At 48.0% G+C, this 17,988-nt stretch overlaps 8 protein-coding genes across 8 annotated transcripts; 5 read left to right on the top strand and 3 right to left on the bottom strand.

The window, feature by feature from the left end:
- Positions 1-615: 615 nt before the first annotated feature.
- On the top strand, positions 616-1,871 carry BKA55DRAFT_512808 (uncharacterized protein; the record flags this gene model as incomplete). Its single annotated transcript, XM_046187835.1, has 2 exons — positions 616-801; positions 855-1,871. The coding sequence occupies 2 exons, from the start codon at positions 616-618 to the stop codon at positions 1,869-1,871; spliced, it is 1,203 nt and encodes a 400-aa protein (XP_046048484.1).
- A 1,818-nt stretch (positions 1,872-3,689) lies between these two features.
- Positions 3,690-5,538, top strand: BKA55DRAFT_594581 (WD40-repeat-containing domain protein; the record flags this gene model as incomplete). The annotated part of the gene is made up of 5 exons (XM_046195683.1): positions 3,690-3,727; positions 3,782-3,950; positions 4,002-5,150; positions 5,221-5,289; positions 5,470-5,538. 5 exons carry the CDS (start codon positions 3,690-3,692, stop codon positions 5,536-5,538), a joined length of 1,494 nt encoding a protein of 497 aa, XP_046048485.1.
- Positions 5,539-6,174: 636 nt separating this feature from the next.
- On the top strand, positions 6,175-6,505 carry BKA55DRAFT_690805 (uncharacterized protein; the record flags this gene model as incomplete). The annotated part of the gene is made up of 2 exons (XM_046199565.1): positions 6,175-6,323; positions 6,373-6,505. The coding sequence occupies 2 exons, from the start codon at positions 6,175-6,177 to the stop codon at positions 6,503-6,505; spliced, it is 282 nt and encodes a 93-aa protein (XP_046048486.1).
- A 527-nt stretch (positions 6,506-7,032) lies between these two features.
- Positions 7,033-9,063, top strand: BKA55DRAFT_690806 (ankyrin repeat-containing domain protein; the record flags this gene model as incomplete). The annotated part of the gene is made up of 2 exons (XM_046199566.1): positions 7,033-7,436; positions 7,488-9,063. 2 exons carry the CDS (start codon positions 7,033-7,035, stop codon positions 9,061-9,063), a joined length of 1,980 nt encoding a protein of 659 aa, XP_046048487.1.
- An 84-nt stretch (positions 9,064-9,147) lies between these two features.
- On the bottom strand, positions 9,148-9,913 carry BKA55DRAFT_690807 (PdxT/SNO family; the record flags this gene model as incomplete). The annotated part of the gene is made up of 2 exons (XM_046199567.1): positions 9,148-9,610; positions 9,660-9,913. 2 exons carry the CDS (start codon positions 9,911-9,913, stop codon positions 9,148-9,150), a joined length of 717 nt encoding a protein of 238 aa, XP_046048488.1.
- A 721-nt stretch (positions 9,914-10,634) lies between these two features.
- On the top strand, positions 10,635-12,118 carry BKA55DRAFT_569751 (SOR/SNZ family-domain-containing protein). The gene has a single exon (XM_046192959.1). It carries the CDS (start codon positions 10,980-10,982, stop codon positions 11,913-11,915), a length of 936 nt encoding a protein of 311 aa, XP_046048489.1. The 5' UTR covers positions 10,635-10,979; the 3' UTR covers positions 11,916-12,118.
- Positions 12,119-12,339: 221 nt separating this feature from the next.
- BKA55DRAFT_690809 (uncharacterized protein) lies at positions 12,340-14,048 on the bottom strand (the record flags this gene model as incomplete). Its single annotated transcript, XM_046199568.1, has 4 exons — positions 12,340-12,480; positions 12,531-12,611; positions 12,746-12,781; positions 12,831-14,048. 4 exons carry the CDS (start codon positions 14,046-14,048, stop codon positions 12,340-12,342), a joined length of 1,476 nt encoding a protein of 491 aa, XP_046048490.1.
- Positions 14,049-15,563: 1,515 nt separating this feature from the next.
- Positions 15,564-17,664, bottom strand: BKA55DRAFT_594586 (tryptophan synthase beta subunit-like PLP-dependent enzyme; the record flags this gene model as incomplete). Its single annotated transcript, XM_046195684.1, has 3 exons — positions 15,564-16,356; positions 16,701-17,426; positions 17,477-17,664. The coding sequence occupies 3 exons, from the start codon at positions 17,662-17,664 to the stop codon at positions 15,564-15,566; spliced, it is 1,707 nt and encodes a 568-aa protein (XP_046048491.1).
- Positions 17,665-17,988: the final 324 nt, after the last annotated feature.

The following is a 17,988-nucleotide window of genomic DNA, read 5'->3' on the forward strand; positions in this document are numbered from 1 at the left end:
AATCTTATGCATCAGAAGTTGTGCGTGTTCCTGAATCAGTCCCCTGTTGGTAAAATACTACCCTATGAGCAAATGTCTATCAAATGCCGTGTAAGCTTGCCACTGCGTGATCGGCCAGTCGGCTCACTTACATAAACCCTTGTCAGTTTTGTGTCCGAGCTGAAGCAGCTATTGAATGACTCTGCATGAAGACGTCTTCATGAAAAGATGATGCTAATCACGTTTTGAAGATAGCATGATAGACTCATTAATAGATGTCTCACTATAGCGCCTTGTCTCGCCTTACTTCTTCATCGCCGGATCATGTCTACCGATGGAAAGACAGGGTGGAAGACCTTTTCCCGGTTGTGTGGAAATGAATCCACAACCACGTTCTAGTCTGACATTAAGTCCTTACTAACTACAGACCCTTGGTTCCATTACTTTTCCAGTCAAGTCATGTTCTATTCTTCTTTTGGGTGGAATGTGAGCTGTCAGACGAGTTTTGACCATGGGTTCCACTCCCTGCTTGACATGATACTCTCCTGTGAATATATTATGTTTTAACATACTCCATTCCTGTGTTCTGCTTCTTGTTCTCTTTGTTCATGGCGTAACTATCTTTTTGACTCAATCATGTCGTCCGAGTCGCAGCTTCCAGGCCTTCCTGGATTTGACAAGCACAACATTCAACCATGGACCGTCGAAGTCGTTGTTTCTATGACTGTTTTGGCTTTGGTTTCTTGTGGTCTTCGGTTGTATAGTCGACATCTAAAAGCGCAGAAGCTTTGGTGGGATGACTATGTTATTCTCTTCTCCATGGTAAGTTACCTAGGTATAGTAATCACCACTTACGATGGAGTCTAACAGTTCAGGCATGGAACTTGGTCGTCGTAGGGTTCATCTTCGCCATGCACGCCAACGGAATGGGTCTTCACGCCGATAAAGTCCCCCTAACACAAATCGTCATGATGGCAAAGTGGCTCGTCGTAGCAGAAGTTCTATATGCTTGGAATCTCGGCTGGACGAAGCTGAGTCTTTTGCTCATGTACTACCGAATCTTCCGCGTTCCCTACTTCAAGAAGATGGCCTGGCTCGTTGGAACTTTCGTCTTTGCTTGGGTTATTACCATCACCTTTCTTTTTATCTTCATCTGCATCCCAGTTGCAAAACTCTGGTATCCCGATCTTCCCGGACGATGCATCAACCAAGTCGGAACATGGATCGCCAATGCCGCTTCGACCATTTTTACTGATATTGTTATCTTGTGTCTACCACTTCCTCCTATTTGGAAACTTCAGCTCGGCAAGTCTGAAAAGCTTGGTCTTACAGCTGCCTTCGCCATCGGATCTTTCGTCGTCTTCGCCTCGGCTTATCGAACCAGTGTCCTTTTCACCTACACCAGCACCGATCCAAGCTACACCCTCGCCCCTACAGTGGGATGGACCGAGATTGAAATGTCGGCTGGTATCGTCTCAGCAAACCTCCCAACTATGCTGCCTGTTCTGCGACTCGTCGCCAAATTCACCGGCCTCAGCAGCTTCGCATCAACAGTCCGCAGTAACGTCCGACCATCAGGAGACAAGTCCACCAAGGGACTCAAATCCCACGAGAATACCGGCGCTGGTAGGAGTTCCAACGGCTCTGCCTCAACAAATATGTTCTACAGACTTCCCGACGACAACGACTCAACCGATTTGATCAAGGGGCCGAAATTTACAGAGACATCAGCCCCAGTCAACTCCAAGCTAAGACCTGATGTTGAGGGCTTTGAACTTACTACGACGACATACAACGCCAAAGCCGATAGTGGAAACGAGAGCAGTGAAGAAATATTGCAGGGCATAAGGGTGCACAGAGAATTCCAGCAAACGACTACACGAAAGCCATAATCGAGCGAGTCCGGATCAACGGAAGTCATTCTATTGTTATGTAAACTAGATACTAAAAGCTGGCGGTAATGTTAGAGGCGTTTGTATTTTTCGATTAGATCTAATACCCAATAAACAAGTCCTTCTTTCCAGACAATTTAGTTCCTTCAACTTCACATCTAGAAGCAATTATGCTGACTGGAGTAAGATCTCCTGTTTCTCCAGCCCAAATAACGATTAACTTCTAACAATCACGGAAATTATCGTCCCTGTCGATCAAAATCCAGCCATCAAGCATACGGCTCCACGTCAACATTCCTCCCATCGTTCACATTGCCGACCATTTCCGTGAAGGTTTCAGCCTCTTTGCTCTCACTCAACCCAGGACTGCCCTTCGATATCACCATGAACTCATCGTGATGTTTCATCTGGTGGATACAGGCTCTAGATGGAGATTATTCGCTTGGCACATTCCCCAGAAGATTGAACTCGGAGAATTAGAAGCCTTACTTGGCCTGAGCGCCGAGTAATGCTTCGCTCGATCGTAGATGCCATGTAGGAGGAGGATTTAGCGAGTTCCGATGTCTTGATAGACGGATGTAACCTACACCCACTCGGGAATAGGGATTCATGCCTGGGCGTTTGTTCAGGGAACAGGGTAGCAATTATTCATTCTTATGGATTCGGTGCCGTTTCGCATATAATTCAAAGACGCGGGCCTCAGGGATCAAGAAAACTTCTGACCTTGAGGCAAGGTTAAAATTAACTAGTCTAAGACCTACTAAGTCTACACTAAACTTACCCAATTCTTTTCGTCAGTTAGGATAGACGTCTTAAGTTTTCTTGCCTCATCTAGGTGGGCTCTATGTATGTCTACAGCTTGGGAGTCTTATAGTTTCGGGCCATCGGCCTTATTATTTTTACGATACGAAGTACCACCAGAGTATGAGGAAACAATCTGGAAATCTCCTGAATGCTGCAATCATATCTAGCAAGCAGAGGGACAATCCTTATCTTCTGTTCAACCAATGAACACATACTATATTACATGGTTGTGCAGCAGAGAATCAGAAGCAAGTCGCTGATTTTCTTTTCTTGTGGTTATCAAATCAATGGAAACGCTTTGATGATTGTATCACAATCGAGTCAAACTGATCTATAACTGTGGAAACACGAGGAAACATATTCATCCATTTCCCGATACCATTTCATTTGTGCTTATACAAACAGTGACCCATCACTTGACTTCGACCTCACTATACACAACAAGGTCTTCGCAACTACCTTATTTATCGCATGATGGAAAAGTTGACTAAGGTAAAACAATAATGTTTTGACATCTAGTCGATACCGGATAAGTTACACATGTCAACGTTGTTAATGCAGGCGTAGACACAGGGTAGGCTTATCTTATCTACACGTGATCTTGGACAGCGGCTCATCTCAGGCTAGCTGCACCGCTCTTTGGATATCGATGTTGATGCCCCTGGCGAGACCGTGTTGCTCTCCGCTGCGCATTTCAATGAAGCCGGTTTAGCTGTCGATATTTCCTTTGTCCCCTGCGTCTTACCGCCTTTAAGCAATCCCCAATCAAGCGCCCCCATTGGTCAATTATTTCTACAGCAATCATCTCTTCTTCAGCGCATCCTCCACAGACACGTCACGAAACGAAGCTCCCACCAAAACTTCCTGCCGCCCCTCCCCCGCCGTTTTCTCCACGAACCGATCTCGCATACTCCTTTTTCCAACACCCAACAAATAACACACTCTTGGAACTACAGTAGACACAAGATCTTGGGAACCTAGTGCTCTCCTGAGCGGAGCGATACAACCGCCATCATGAGCCGGACGTTGACGAGCCGGCAGGCCGAGGAGCTGTTCGTACAGGGGAGCTTCTGGAGCTTTGGTTTGCCTATCTGACACTGCTGCAGGCATAAATCTATCATCGCCTACCTCGCCGCAAATAACCTACAAGAAAGCGCCAATGCTATGAGGACGGAGCTTAGTCTTGGAGAGGATGCTTTCGATACGGCTACCGCGAAGAAATACGAGACGCTGTTGGAGAAGAAATGGACAAGTGTCGTGCGGTTACAAAAAAAGGTACGACAGTAGATGCGCGTATCGTAGCTTTGCTAATCGAGCGATTCGTAGATCATGGATCTAGAAGCACAGAACCACGCCCTTCAGACAGAACTTAATAGCGCTACACCGACATCTCTCTCTAACCGAAGAGGAGATCCATCTTCTTGGCTTCCAGCCGGCCCTCCACGACACGTCCTTCAATCGCATCGAACGCCCATCAACTGCGTCGCTTTTCATCCGATTTTCTCATCTATCGCATCTGGAGATGAAGATGCTACTATCAAGATCTGGGATTGGGAGTTTGGCGAGCTTGAAAGGACGGTGAAAGGTCACACCAAAGCGGTTCTCGATCTCGACTACGGTGGTCCGAAAGGTCATACGCTGCTTGCGTCCTGCAGTTCCGATTTAACCATCAAGCTATGGGATCCTTCGAACGAGTACCAAAATATTCGCACACTACCCGGTCACGACCATAGTGTGAGCGCAGTCCGATTTATACCCTCTGGAGCTCCTGGGGCCCCATTATCAGGAAATCTGCTCGCGAGCGCTAGTCGAGATGTTACAGTGAGGATATGGGATGTTACGACAGGATATTGTGTCAAGACGATAAGAGGACATGTCGACTGGATTCGTGATGTCGCTCCGTCGTTGGATGGGAAATACCTGCTATCGACTGGTAACGATCGAACAGTGAGACTCTGGGATATTTCAGTACCAAATCCTGAAGCCAAGCTCGTCATGATTGGTCACGAGCATTTCGTCGAATGCTGTACCTTTGCGCCACCAGCAGCGTACTCGCACTTAGCAACTCTAGCCGGAGTAAAGAAGGCGCCTCCAGCAAGCAGCACGGCTGAGTTTATGGCGACCGGTGGCAGAGATAAGACGATCAAGTTGTGGGATGGCCGAGGAACATGCATCAAGACCCTGGTAGGTCATGACAACTGGGTACGAGGTCTTGTGTTCCATCCAAGCGGCAAATTCCTTCTTTCAGTATCCGACGACAAGACGATTCGATGCTGGGATCTGAGCCAAGAAGGAAAGTGTGTCAAGACTGTTGAGGGAGCGCACGAACATTTCATCACGAGTTTGAGATGGGCGCCACCTATTATCAAGGACAAGGGTACAACCGAGGAGGCCAATGGTGATGTCGGCACTCCCAAGAAAGCGGCGGCTGCACCTCAAGATGTGCAGATTCGGTGTGTCATTGCTACAGGAAGTGTAGATATGTCTCTTCGAATCTTTTCGCGGTAGTTGGATACAGCATACCCCAGTATTGGACATAAACTAGAGGAAGCTGCTCACCATGACCCAACGGCCCAGCGGCGTGCCAAAGAGCTCGATGCCGATGCAGGTCGCTGTCGACTCACCCACGACATGCCTCAGCCCCCAACAGAGATTCCCTTCTATCGAACGGCTGGAACATCCCATCCCAACCCGTCTCGACTTTTTAACGGTTCAGAAAGGCGTATTTCTTTCGCAGGAACCCACTCCCATCTATCAAATCAAATCCATATTTATAACAAAACAACAAACCAAGACAAACCTCCTTTCTACCGATGGTCCCACCCGTCAAAATGCGTCTGGTGCATGGGGATTTTACGAATAATGTTTGATACCCAAGCGATATGAGGTACGGACAGTTGATCTGATGATTTGCTGTTGGAGGGAGGAAGAGAGAGTGAGGGCTGGGGAGGGCGGTTGGGATGGAAAATTCTGGGAAAAAAGCAGGCATAGACGTTAGGGGCATCATAGAACGGAAATTTTACGTATTTATTTTAATTATTGAGCGAGAAAAGAGTCTAAGATGATTGGTGTAAATGTTGATGTTATAAACTTGTCTGTCTGTAATTCCATTGAAAGGAACAGACTTCATGTGATGATCTGATAGAGCCTCATGATGCTATCTCTCAATGGGGGTAATGCAGTTTTCACCTACTCCTTACACAAATCGACACCGATCTAACGTCTAACTGTTTAATTAGTGCGCCATGCAGCGAAATGTCCTAATTATTCTGCAGAAATGATGAAAGTGGTCGATTGCAGATACGCATCAATGACGCCACGATCAAAGAGTCCCACTGTTGATTCACCTTTGGCCGCCAAACATGCCGATTAGAACGTCATCAATAATTTGTACTTCTATAATATCTATACGTAGGTAGCTGTTCTCTCTGTCATACCTAACCTCATCTTATCAACCTCTGTGGAACAACAAAAGATCCAATTTCAACGACACATCAACATGTCTGCACGCATCGCTCGATCTTCAATGGCCTTGAGGCCCTCTATCCCTATCCAGCGTGGTTTTCGCACGACGAGATTACTTCGAAACAATGAGAAGGAGCCTATTGGACCTAAATCTCAAGATCGACCTATGAGCAAGAGTCAAAAGTGAGTTGTGTTGCTGAAGAGTTGAAGATGTGGGCTAATGGCGGAATAGTTCGCAGACGGTCATGTTGGGAGGAGTTGGTCTTGCGATTGGTGCAGGCTTCTTCTTCCTTATGTCACGACCTGAGAAAGCAAAGGAACAGCCTGTCGAGGGTGTAAAGTCAAAGCCCGTGAGCCCCAAATAAAGAGAGAAATACGACATACGAGAGAGTCTGGGGTGAGCTGCGTGGATATGCAGGGTATAGCAATTGATGGCGTAAGCGATGATTATTACTTCCAGAGGAATAAGAAAATAGGTCGTCAATAACAGAACCTACTGCAGCTATTTTGCATTATCTACCTACCAAATCATTATCATCAATCAGGCAGGTCGTCATATTACGGCATCTCCGAACCTATCACCGCAGAGCTTATATCCCTGTCAAGTTCGCCGTAGGATCTAGTTTACAGCCTCAAAAGAGGCAGCCAAGCCAAAGCTATGCCTCTATTCGTCTGTGATGTGATATACACGTGTGTGTCGCAGTCAACAGACCGCGTAATCAGCACACGACGCACATTTTCGTTCAGTTTCAGCCTTCTTAGGCGTTTTTCCCGCTATCAGCCCTACTGGGAATAGGCAGTGATATTTCCATGGTTATATAGCAGTAGCTGAAGCCTGCCTCAGTCGATCTGACAATCCCCCACTTCAACCTTCTTACTTTCCCCACACACAATGGACGGAGACGGCTTCTCGGTTATTTCACTTACCTCCCTCGGCTCGAGTGTTTCTCACCGTGTGTTGTCCAGTGCTGAAGAGCTCAATGAATTAAACACTGCGCTTGAAGTACCCGACGAGCGATTATCCTCGTTTGCGACGAGGTTGTATCAGCTTCATCAGCATGTGGGAGTTCTCGAAGCTGCGCTAAACAGCGCCAGCGCTATCTCAGGTCGATTGCAGACTACAATAAGTCAGAGTCTCGGATCGTGCGATGTCGTCGCGACTGTGTTGAATAAACAGGTTATGAGATTGCAGGCCGAGACGCTGCCGTTGTTGGATGAGGTGTTTTTGGTGGTTTACAGTGATGCTGTTGTTGCGTTTTCCCGGCTATTTGCATTTTTCGCAAAAGTGCTTTCAGTGTAAGTGGTTCATCTATCTCATCATGTGAACTTTTATTCATGAGGTGCTAGCGAAATTCGAGACGATCAGGATTCTATTCTTGATACCAAGAGTGGAAGAGAGATCTTTGATCATGTTAACAGAGCTTGTCAAAAAGCCTCGCAGACGAAGGATATTCTCTTCACTGGATCGCAGAATGAATCTTATGCATCGAGTAGTAAAGGACCTCTTCCTGGCGATATCGAACCTCCGCCATATGAACCAGCACAAGCTTCTTCAGCTCAATCGCCGAGTTGCGAATCGCCAAGTGGATCTTCAGGCTTTGCTAAAGGTCTATCTTCGTTGACAAACTCGTTCAAGGCCATGACAGCTGGTCTATGGCCAAAACCCGATCCTTTATCCACAGCTCTTTGTCAAGCAGCTCTCCGTGGTGATGTTCAACAAATGAGTGGATTACTCGCACAAGGAGCGAACATCAACGGCCGAAACGGAGAGGGCAATTCACCTTTGAGCTGTGCTATCCTGGCTAATCAAGAAGACGCCGTGCGCTTTCTCCTCGGTTCTGGCGCGGACACTAACGGCAGAGATATGAAAATGCCACCGGTCTTCCTGGCCGCATCAGTTGGAAGCATTGGCGTTGCGAAGATGCTCATCAATCAGGGTACATGGAACGTCAACGCTTCCAGCTGGTCTGGACAATCGTACTTCGTGGATGTTTGCAATAGTGAGAATTTGGAGGGTATTCAACTTCTTCTCGACAATGGTGCGAAGCCAAATACTACGAATTCTTCTGGACGGCCGGTTCTTGCGCAGGCTGTCAAGAAGGGTAACTTGGAGCTTGTTAGGATGCTACTCAGACACGGCGCGAACCCCGATACTAGCGATCTCTCGGGTAATTCGCTATTATCTATCGCAGCGAGCCAGGGTCGTATGGATATGATGAAGTTGCTCCTCGAAAGTGGAACAAACGCAAGCTCAAAGAATTTGAGCGGATTGTCTGTGCTCGCGGACACCATTGCAAAGAGAAAACTTGACATGGCAGAACTTCTTCTCAACCATGGAGCCAATGCCAGCGCAAAGGATCTCGTCGGCCACCCGATTCTCGTCATCGCCCTCCGCGATAGCAAGCTTTCACAAAACGAAAAAGTCAGAGCAGTTAGAATGCTTCTCGACCACGGCGCTTCACCAAACGTATCAGATGGAACATGGGGCGTCGCAGCGATCTGCTTCGCCATGGAAACAGGCAACACCGACCTCGTGAAAATGATGCTCGCAGCAGGATCAAACACGAAGAAGAAGATGAGCAACGGCGAGACACTTCTTCTATACGCTGTTGATAACGGGAAGAGGGACCAGGCTAAGCTTCTTCTTGAAGCTGGCGCTGATGCTAATGCGGCGGATAAGAAGGGCAGGACGCCGTTGATGCAGGCTATCTCGAGGAGAGATACGGAGTTGATAAGGGTTCTTAAGGCACATGGAGCGGATATGAATGTTGGAGGGTGTATTTCGCCGGCAGAACTGGCTCAGTCGATGGGTGATCTTGAGATTCTGCAGATATTGGGCTTTGGATCTTCGTCACAGAGAGGACCAGCTCGAGCACACTCACCGCCGCCGCCTGGATACGATGCAGCTATGGGTAAAGTATGATGAAGTGGAGTAAACAAGTGGTTGATACCCCTGAATAATAATTAATATTTCTATTTTCCCAAACGCCTTCTATTTTCGCTGTATTTATTGCTGGTTGAGAATCCCCTTCAACCACCACACATGTATCCTCTCATCCTTTGTCAACTCAGGGTGAAAGCTTGTCCCTAGTACATTACCCTGTCTAACAGCGACGATATCCCCTGAGTCGTCCTTTGTGTTGGCCTGTGATACGCCAGACTTCATCTTATCTACTCGACCAGGTAGTTTGGCCAGGACCTCAACTGGTGGTCGTCCATCGTCAGATGAACCGATGATTTCTTCCACGACAGGTGCGCGGATGAAAACACCAGGGAAGGGTTTGTTATCGTTTAAGAAGGGGAGATTCATGCCTGACTCGAAACTCTCCATTTGACGACCAAAGTGGTTGCGGTGAACGCGGACAGCGAGACCACCGATGAGTTCTTGGCCGCCTTTCTTGGTAGCATTTGCCTCGTCAGAGAGAAGAATAAGACCTGCGCAAGTTCCCCAGACTGGCCTCTTCTGGACTCTGATTTATGTTAGTATTTGGAGGAGTTTTGGAGTTGCGGGCTGCTTACTTGACGAAATCTCTCAATGGCTCAAGGAGACCAGATTGAGCGGCGACAAAAGAGATAGTGGTACTCTCGCCACCAGGAATGATAAGAGCATTGCACTGATCAAGTTCTTCTTTTGTGCGAACCTCGATACAGTGAAATTTCGTCTTGGAAATACCTTCCGTAGAAGAGAGGTATTCTGCGGCCTTTCGCACAAGATCGATATGCTCAGCGAAACCACCCTGAAGGGCTAAGACACCGACCGTAAGACTGATCATTTTGCCTTGATGATCTCAACAACAATGAACGATAGGTCTGTCAGATGATTGTAAGATGATAAAGACAAGGAGCGATAACGGACAGTTTAAACTCGGAGCCTTTCACCGAAGGCAAAAAGTCTTAGTCATTCGCAAGTTACAAACAAGATAGAAAGGTTCCCCAGATTCTGGTGATGGGTACCGGAGTGACCCAAAAGGGATAAAGACGTGCATTAGAGCGCATGCAGGTCGCATACACGACGGAGCCGCTAGAGTGAGAGTACCTCCGGACTACCCCGATTGTTCTCCGGGCTAAGAAATAAGAGTCGAGGAGGTGGTTGAACTATGTTGAGTCAGTTTTGTAACTAGAGGCCATTGGTACTGGGTCTAGAAGGGGTGAGGGAACAATATATGTGAACAATATAGTAGAGAGAATATGGCTTATCGTGGCAAATTCATGCAAGATAAGAGATGAGATGAGATGAGATGAGACATTATCTACGATCTACCAAATGATTCCATCCATGATATCACAAGAATCTAGAACAATGCAATGCATGCATATCCCCCCTCTTTGGATACTCCTCTTCTGCAAAGTCAAGTACCTTTTTGAGCCTCGTCTTCCCGACAATTGCCGCCTCTAAACATCGGCACATGTCAATGAATCATCCAATTACTGTTGCTGTAGGGCGCGCTTAAAGATGGGCCGGAGTTGGATGCCGGTGGGTTTTTACGCTGCAGAGGGGCTATGGCGGATTAGACTTGCATATTCGGAGGTGGCGGATGCAGTAAATTGGTGTCATCGCTGGACCCTTTGACTCCGCACTCACGGCGCCGTATACCGGGTGCGGAGGCGGAGGGCCGGAGGGGTACCTAACAGTCAGACTAGGAGGCACAGTAGTAGAAACTCTAAGATTTATTCTTCTCAACTTCTTATTTGAGTAATACCCTTTCTAGTCATTGACTCTGCCTGCATAGGGGAAAAAACTTATAACTGCACGTTCCCCTCTTCTCTTCGCCCCAACTCTCCAACTCAACCTTACCCTCATACCCTTCCCACTATAACTTCATACCTCACATCTTCACCATGACCAACGACTCCTCCAACACTGGTGCCGCCTCCAACGGCGAGGCCAAGTCCTCCTTCACCGTCAAGGCCGGCCTCGCCCAGATGCTCAAGGGCGGCGTCATCATGGACGTTACAAACGCTGAGCAAGCCCGCATCGCCGAAGAAGCCGGTGCATGTGCCGTCATGGCCCTCGAGCGAGTCCCCGCCGACATCCGCAAAGACGGCGGCGTAGCTCGCATGTCAGACCCCGCCATGATCAAGCAGATCCAAGAAGCCGTCACCATCCCCGTCATGGCAAAGGCCCGCATCGGCCACTTTGTCGAGTGTCAGATCCTCGAGGCTCTTGGTGTCGACTACATCGACGAGTCTGAGGTCCTCACCCCCGCTGATGACGAGAGCCATGTTGAGAAGAGCACTTTCGGCGTTCCTTTCGTCTGCGGATGCAGAAACCTCGGTGAGGCGCTGCGAAGAATCGCAGAGGGCGCTGCTATGATTCGAACAAAGGGCGAGGCTGGCACCGGCGATGTCGTCGAGGCCGTGCGACACATGAAGACAGTCAACAAGCAAATCGCGCAGGCCAAGGCCGCACTCGCCGAGGGCGGTATAATCCGCATCCGCGAACTCGCCCGCGAACTCGAAGTCGACGCCGATCTCCTCCGTCAGACCGCGGAGCTAGGCCGACTCCCCGTCGTCAACTTCGCCGCCGGCGGCGTCGCCACGCCTGCTGACGCCGCGCTCATGATGCAGCTCGGCTGCGACGGTGTGTTTGTCGGAAGCGGTATTTTCAAGTCTGGCGATCCTGCGAAGCGAGCCAAGGCTATTGTGCGTGCGACTACACACTATAAGGATGCCAAGGTTCTGGCGGAGACTAGCACGGGGCTTGGCGAGGCTATGGTGGGAATTAACTGCGATAGCATGAAGCCTGAGGAGAAGCTTGCTGGACGAGGATGGTAGATGGTGATGAAAGGGTGTTTGTTTTTGGCGTTGATGGGGATTCAACATGAAAAAAGAATAGGTCAAGGAAAATTGAAGGTAGTTGAGAAGATCAACTCGGCTAGATATGCATGGATGGTATAAGCGGGTGTCTTAACACCATAATTGATAACAAATTTCTCCCATCGTTGTTTCTGCTGTAATGAGTATGTATTGTGAAAAATCGCTGTTCCTATTGCGAGGTGTAACAAATAAGCTGTGCGCGTCCATCTTCATGCGAGTGAATGCTGTTCAAGTCGAACCCCAAGGTGCTACATATATAATGCCATCCAATGATGCCAAAATGCCACCATTCCGAAAATCATACCTGAAAATACCCCAAATAACCCTATATAACCATCGTATATAGGTACATAAAAGTCATATCGCCCATCAATTCGAAGGACTAGGTTCGCGTCCTCTTGACCTTCCTATCCTCTTCCTCATCTTCACTCTCCTCACTCTGGGGTCTCTTGGCACCCTTACCATTCTGGCGGTTAGCGGTATTTCGCTTCTTGTCGTTACCAGCCTTATTGTTCTCCTTGCGCTGCGTCTCAAATTAGTACTCACATCATAAAAGGATGGCTGTAGACTTACGACAAGCTCGGCAACTGGAGAATTGGTGATTCGGGAGAGCCACGATGAGCGTAGAGCCGAGTGAATCAAAACCTTGTTGTCCTGGAGGCGTCAGTCGTTGATTGATAAGTGAAAAGGGGGCGACTTACTCGAAAAGCGTTCACGAGGCGTTCCTAACGCTCTCCAAAACTAGCGAACTGCTCCCACTGACACTCGGCGTTGCTCCAAAGCGGAACGAAGTTACGATCCTGCTGCGACAGCATGGCTGAATCCTATCAATGTGGTTAGCAGAGCTTACACATCTATGAAGGACAGTCTTACGAGAATCTTAGAACTAAGAATCTCAATCTCAATGTTGGACAACTGACGATGAACGACATTCTTCCACTGCTCGTTCACAGGAGGCATCCTATAAAGAGGGGGCTCAATTTGATGATCAAGCATGTCAGGCGGCTCAACAGAAAGTCCCAATTTCTTTCGATAGGCCTTGACTTCTTCAACCCACTGCGCAGCAAGCTTTGATCCCATTTTAGTTCGCCATCCCCTGGTATTCGACCAGTCAACAATAGCGTTGAAGAGTTCCTGGACACAAGCGCGATACGCTTCGTGAGCCCGGGGGAATGTGGGATCCATGTCTACCGGAGTGACTTTTACTTCATGGTGTGCGAGGGAGAGAAAGACATTGTCTATACGACGAGCTTGACCTGGGTTCGTGATGTAGCCCTGGTATTCGTGGGTGAAGCGGTCCAGCTTTGGGAGGAGCCACTGTTGATCCGAAGTGTATGCTGTGATGTTGGCTGGGATCTTGTGACGTGTTGGTTCGCCGGGGGCAGCGACTCTGCGAGGTGGTGCTCGAGAGGAGGGGATGTGAGGTTGAGAGACTTGAAAGGTTGGGTGAGAAGTCTGCTCGGTTAGAGGTTGCTGGAGTTGATCGGCCAGGGTGAAGATGGGCTGCTGCCGAGGACGTTGAGATCGCTTAAACTGACGTCCGCAACGAGTGATGAATCGTCGTTGTGGAAAGGGCTCCATTTGCTCAAGTGCCGTCTGATCGTGAAATGGTTGGTTCATCGGCACAGGGTAAGACTGAGGTTGGTTGTAGAGTGGTGGATACGTCTGTGCCTGGAATGACTCCGGCAAGAAGTGCTCAGGATTCATGGGTGAAGAAAACTGAGTCGCAGGTGTGAGAGTAGTAGAGGTGGGAACTTGAGTATCATCCTCGCCGACGGTAGTACTGTTATCAAAAGTGCTCAACTGCTCATCCGACCCTGCAGAAACTGGAATCCGAGCACGGGCTGCTTTGCATGCCTCCATAAACTCTCTTTCAAAAGGATTAGGTGTTAGGAGATCATTTTCGATCTCATAGTGTGCCTGAGGGTTCTGAAAGGCGGAGTTGCTGGGGCCTATGAACTTAGGCACCTTCGTATCTTTAGCCTCCTCGATAGCATTACCATCCATGTGATTATTGAGACGCTGGTCAAAATTTGGGCTGGTAATACAGTCCAGTAGATGTTGGGTGTCTTCGTAAGACGTATCTCCCATGTTGAGCGATGGAAACGAGTGAATGAGTTAGGATGAGACGCAAGTACTAGGTGTTGGTTGAAAGTGAAGGTTAAGTTGAGGTGAAAGTTGTGCAGAGAAAGAAGAGGAATTAGCAGATGTTGACAGATATTTAGATTTATAGTCGAATATAAATGGATGCCCTGTTGCTTGGGACTAGAAGGTAAAAGACGTTTGATAGACGCTTGTTGCAGTGCTAGGTGCAGGATGGCAGTGGAAGCCTCTACTTAGGCATTATTCCAGCACCAATAAACAAAGCAGGCTGACACTCAAAGGACCAATCAAATCCTCAAGCAAAGAATACCAGCCTTTTGGTTCTTTGCCCACATGGTCTCGAGTACCGTTGGCTTTTGTTGTCCCCAAACGTCAAAAGCATGGTGCGGACAATATCATATGCAGCGTTTAAACTGAAAGATCATTATTTTGATAGATGCTGGGGAACTGAGGCCATGTATAAACAATCAATATGGGAAGCCTGCCATTCTGTTATCCGTTCCTTTGTATCTCATCGTCAAGAAATAGTTAATCAGCCAACTGCTAGACGTAACGTCTAATGCGATGATATTATTCTACTCTAGAGCCTCCAATTGTTGATTGTTACCGGTGACATGGGCTTGGGCTTTCCCAAAAGTACTACAAGCAGTTGCTTCCATGAGGTTTGGGATGAACAAACCATTGGCACGTAGACTTCAGCCTACCCAAGGAACAATCTCATTCTTCCTCCTCATACAGATGACCTGAAAGAAATTTATTGACTACCGACAAAAGGAAACTATTGAGAGGCTAGAATACCCAAGACTTTGAGGTCTTAACTTTTATTGTATCAGGGCTTTTGAAGCTCTTAGCTGGGACACCTGAAAGCAGACAGGCCTCAACTCAAAAGGGAGAGCAAACATGTCAATGATTATCCAATGAAAATCAGTCTCTCATTATCCAAGCAATTATTAAATATTTATTCCAACATAAAGACACCTTTCAGGGTACGTACGCAAAGAAATGGGAGCCTGCATGGTACCTGCATGGTTGGTAACAAAAGTGATGAGACAAACAGCACTCAACAACACATGCATTAACTTATACCCTGACATTATTTCTTGGTCCTTTGTTGACTTCCAGGTTAACATGTATCTTGTTCCACGGCCTTGAGTTCATGGAAGAGGAGGATATTATACCGTATCTGAGTTGGATGAGCGGTTCACGTCCACGTGCGTTGTGCACATCCTTTGAGCCACTCTGCCGGTAAGAATCTCAAAGAACCTTATGTTAACAGGAAAATGTCAGTACTTAAGCATTATTTAATCTGCCTAGATATATAAGCGAGAGGGACAACAGCGCTATCAGACGCAAATAAACAATATACAGGCAACTACATCAGTTCATAGACTCAACTCTCCCGGGCAGCACCAGATAAACACTAGATTCAATATCAACATTTCTATAGAATACCGCGCGCTATCGAGCAAAGTAGCAGGAAACAGCCCTAAAGATCATTCATTACTACAAAGCAACACCATAGTCCTGACATCCACTAAACACCCAGCTCCCCTCTCTTCTCAAAAGCGTAAACGCATTAACACCATTATGTTTAGGCTCCCCGTTAATCTCAACCACAAACGGCGCCCAAACCAACGCAATATCCCCATGTTTTCGAACCTGAATATCATGCAACTTCTCTTGGATAGTAATCCCACTCTTGATCATACCCTGCAGCCGAACGATGGACTGCTCCATAGTCATAGGGGCTGGGTCAGCGGGTGGTCTGTATAAAGTCACGCCAGCATTGGGGAGAAACCATTGTTTGAGGACGTCCCAGTCCGGATGAGAAAAATCATCTAGAAGAGCGTTAATGGGCTTCATGATTTCTTCTCGGGTGAGGGCTGATTCATCCTCTGGTTTGGGTGTTTCGAGGGAGCGCTCCGTTGAAGCGAGGCCTGAGATCTTCCAGTGCCCATCGGTGTAAGCTAATCCTAGGATGCCCTTCTTATGGCTGATGATGGTACCGTCATCGGTGCGGATGGACCACCCGGTCCAAACTGCAGCTAGTTTTTCGTGGATGAAGAGTTCTTGAGGTTCGTCTATAGCCCATTCAAGACGGCCTTTTTGCTTGTTGTCGCTGAGAAATAGCTCTCCCAGTGTTGTCTGTTCGATAGTGTCTGGGGTGGACTGTATGGCGTAAGAGGTCTCGAGAAGGTGGTTGCGGGCATCTTCGGGGTTTTTAGAGGAGACATTGAAGAAGTCCGTTATCGCGGAGAAAACAGCTGTTTTGGTGTCTTGAGGTTCACTCATTATTCTTCAAGTTTGTTAGTTCCCTTAATTTGAGTTAATAAAACGTATGAAAGAAAGAAAGCCCAAGGAATGTAAAGCTGACAGGTTGAGAGCTCTAATAAGCACAATGGATGACAGCGTGCCTAAGCTATCCATTCACCCTGCTTTCCAGACACTCATACCATCCAAGAAACCGGCAGTTGTTCAATCAATTCTATTCACGCTCTTATCTATCATAAACGAAATCACAGGGAAGAATAAGCATTAAGCGCCAATTGACCTCCCAAATGAGCATAAAGCACATTCCCACTCGCAATCTTGCCCGTCTTAATCAAATCCATCATCCCCGCCAAACTCTTACCCTCATACACAGGATCCGTAATGAACGCCTCAGTAGCAGCGCCAAACTTCATAGCCTCAATGGTAGTCTCGTCAGGAATACCGTAGATCTTGGCGTTGTAGTTAGGGTCGAGGATAACATCGTCGGCTGTGATGTCGTCCTCGCTGAGACCGATCTTTGCAGCTGTGGATTTGGCGATGCGCAGAACTTGGTCGAATGTTTGTTGCACTTTTCCAGAGGCGTCGATGCCGATTATCTTGCGGGCGGGAGAACCGTTCTTTTGGGCGAGTTTGAAACCGGCGATCATGCCGGCGAATGTAGAGCCTGTTACGGCGCATACGATGATGGTGTCGAAGAAAATACCCAATTCCTTCTCTTGGGCTTCAACTTCAAATGCCCAGCGTGCGAAACCCAGACCACCAAGAGGATGGTCTGAAGCTCCAGCAGGGATATAGTAGGGCTTGCGACCGTTGCTCTTAAGCTCATCTGTAAGCTTGGCGAGAGTTGTCTTGTGCTCAATACCGAATGTCGAAGGGTCAAGTCTCACATCACCGCCCATGAGTCGCGAGAGCTGAATGTTGCCGACCTTTTCATAACCGGGATCTTCCCAATCAACCCAGTGTTCTTGAACAGTGGCGGCTTTGAGACCGAGCTTTGTAGCGACGGCGGTTACGGCGCGGGTGTGGTTGGATTGGACGCCGCCGATGGAGACGAGGGTATCACATCCTTGAGCTTGAGCCTCAGCAGCGAGATACCTTTGCCTCCAAGTTAGTAATTGTGAATGAGTGTGGGAGAATTGACTTGCTCTAGTTTTCGGACTTTGTTACCACCGTAGGCGAGACCGGAATTGCAGTCCTCGCGCTTCGCATAGACATTGACCTTTCCACCAAGAGCAGCGGATATTCTAGGGAGGGGCTGAAGAGGCGATGCGCCGAAGAGAAAGTTCTCTCGGGGAATGCTAGCAAAAGGTTCAGGAAGAGTAACAACAGTCATTTCGTCTCTGTAGAATGCAATAAGATTGAATATCAGAAGTTAAGCCAAGGGAATCGTCTCGATAATAAAGTATCTCGACTCTTGGACCCCTCCGTTGCCGGCATCGCGGGGCACGAATGGCATGGTCCACTTTGAGAGCCAAGAGATTGACATTGAGGTTAGTGATTGGGTGATTGTGTTGTAGGGCGCAAGGGACACGAGGGGTAAAACATGTCATTTGATTTTTGGGGTATCTTTTGAAGAGCGAGTCAGTGGGAGACTGTGAAGTCGGTGGTAAATGTAGCTTCCGAGTCGGAGTGGGCGGGGAGAGCATATCGTGGGTTA

This window comes from Fusarium redolens, assembly GCF_020744475.1.
Source record: "Fusarium redolens strain MPI-CAGE-AT-0023 chromosome Unknown BKA55scaffold_9, whole genome shotgun sequence".
Taxonomy (NCBI): domain Eukaryota; kingdom Fungi; phylum Ascomycota; class Sordariomycetes; order Hypocreales; family Nectriaceae; genus Fusarium; species Fusarium redolens.

What these genes read in the sequence shown, in the direction of transcription:
- BKA55DRAFT_569751 (XM_046192959.1), top strand. Translation starts at nt 10,980, where the DNA reads ATGACCAACGACTCCTCCAACACTGGTGCCGCCTCCAACGGCGAGGCC.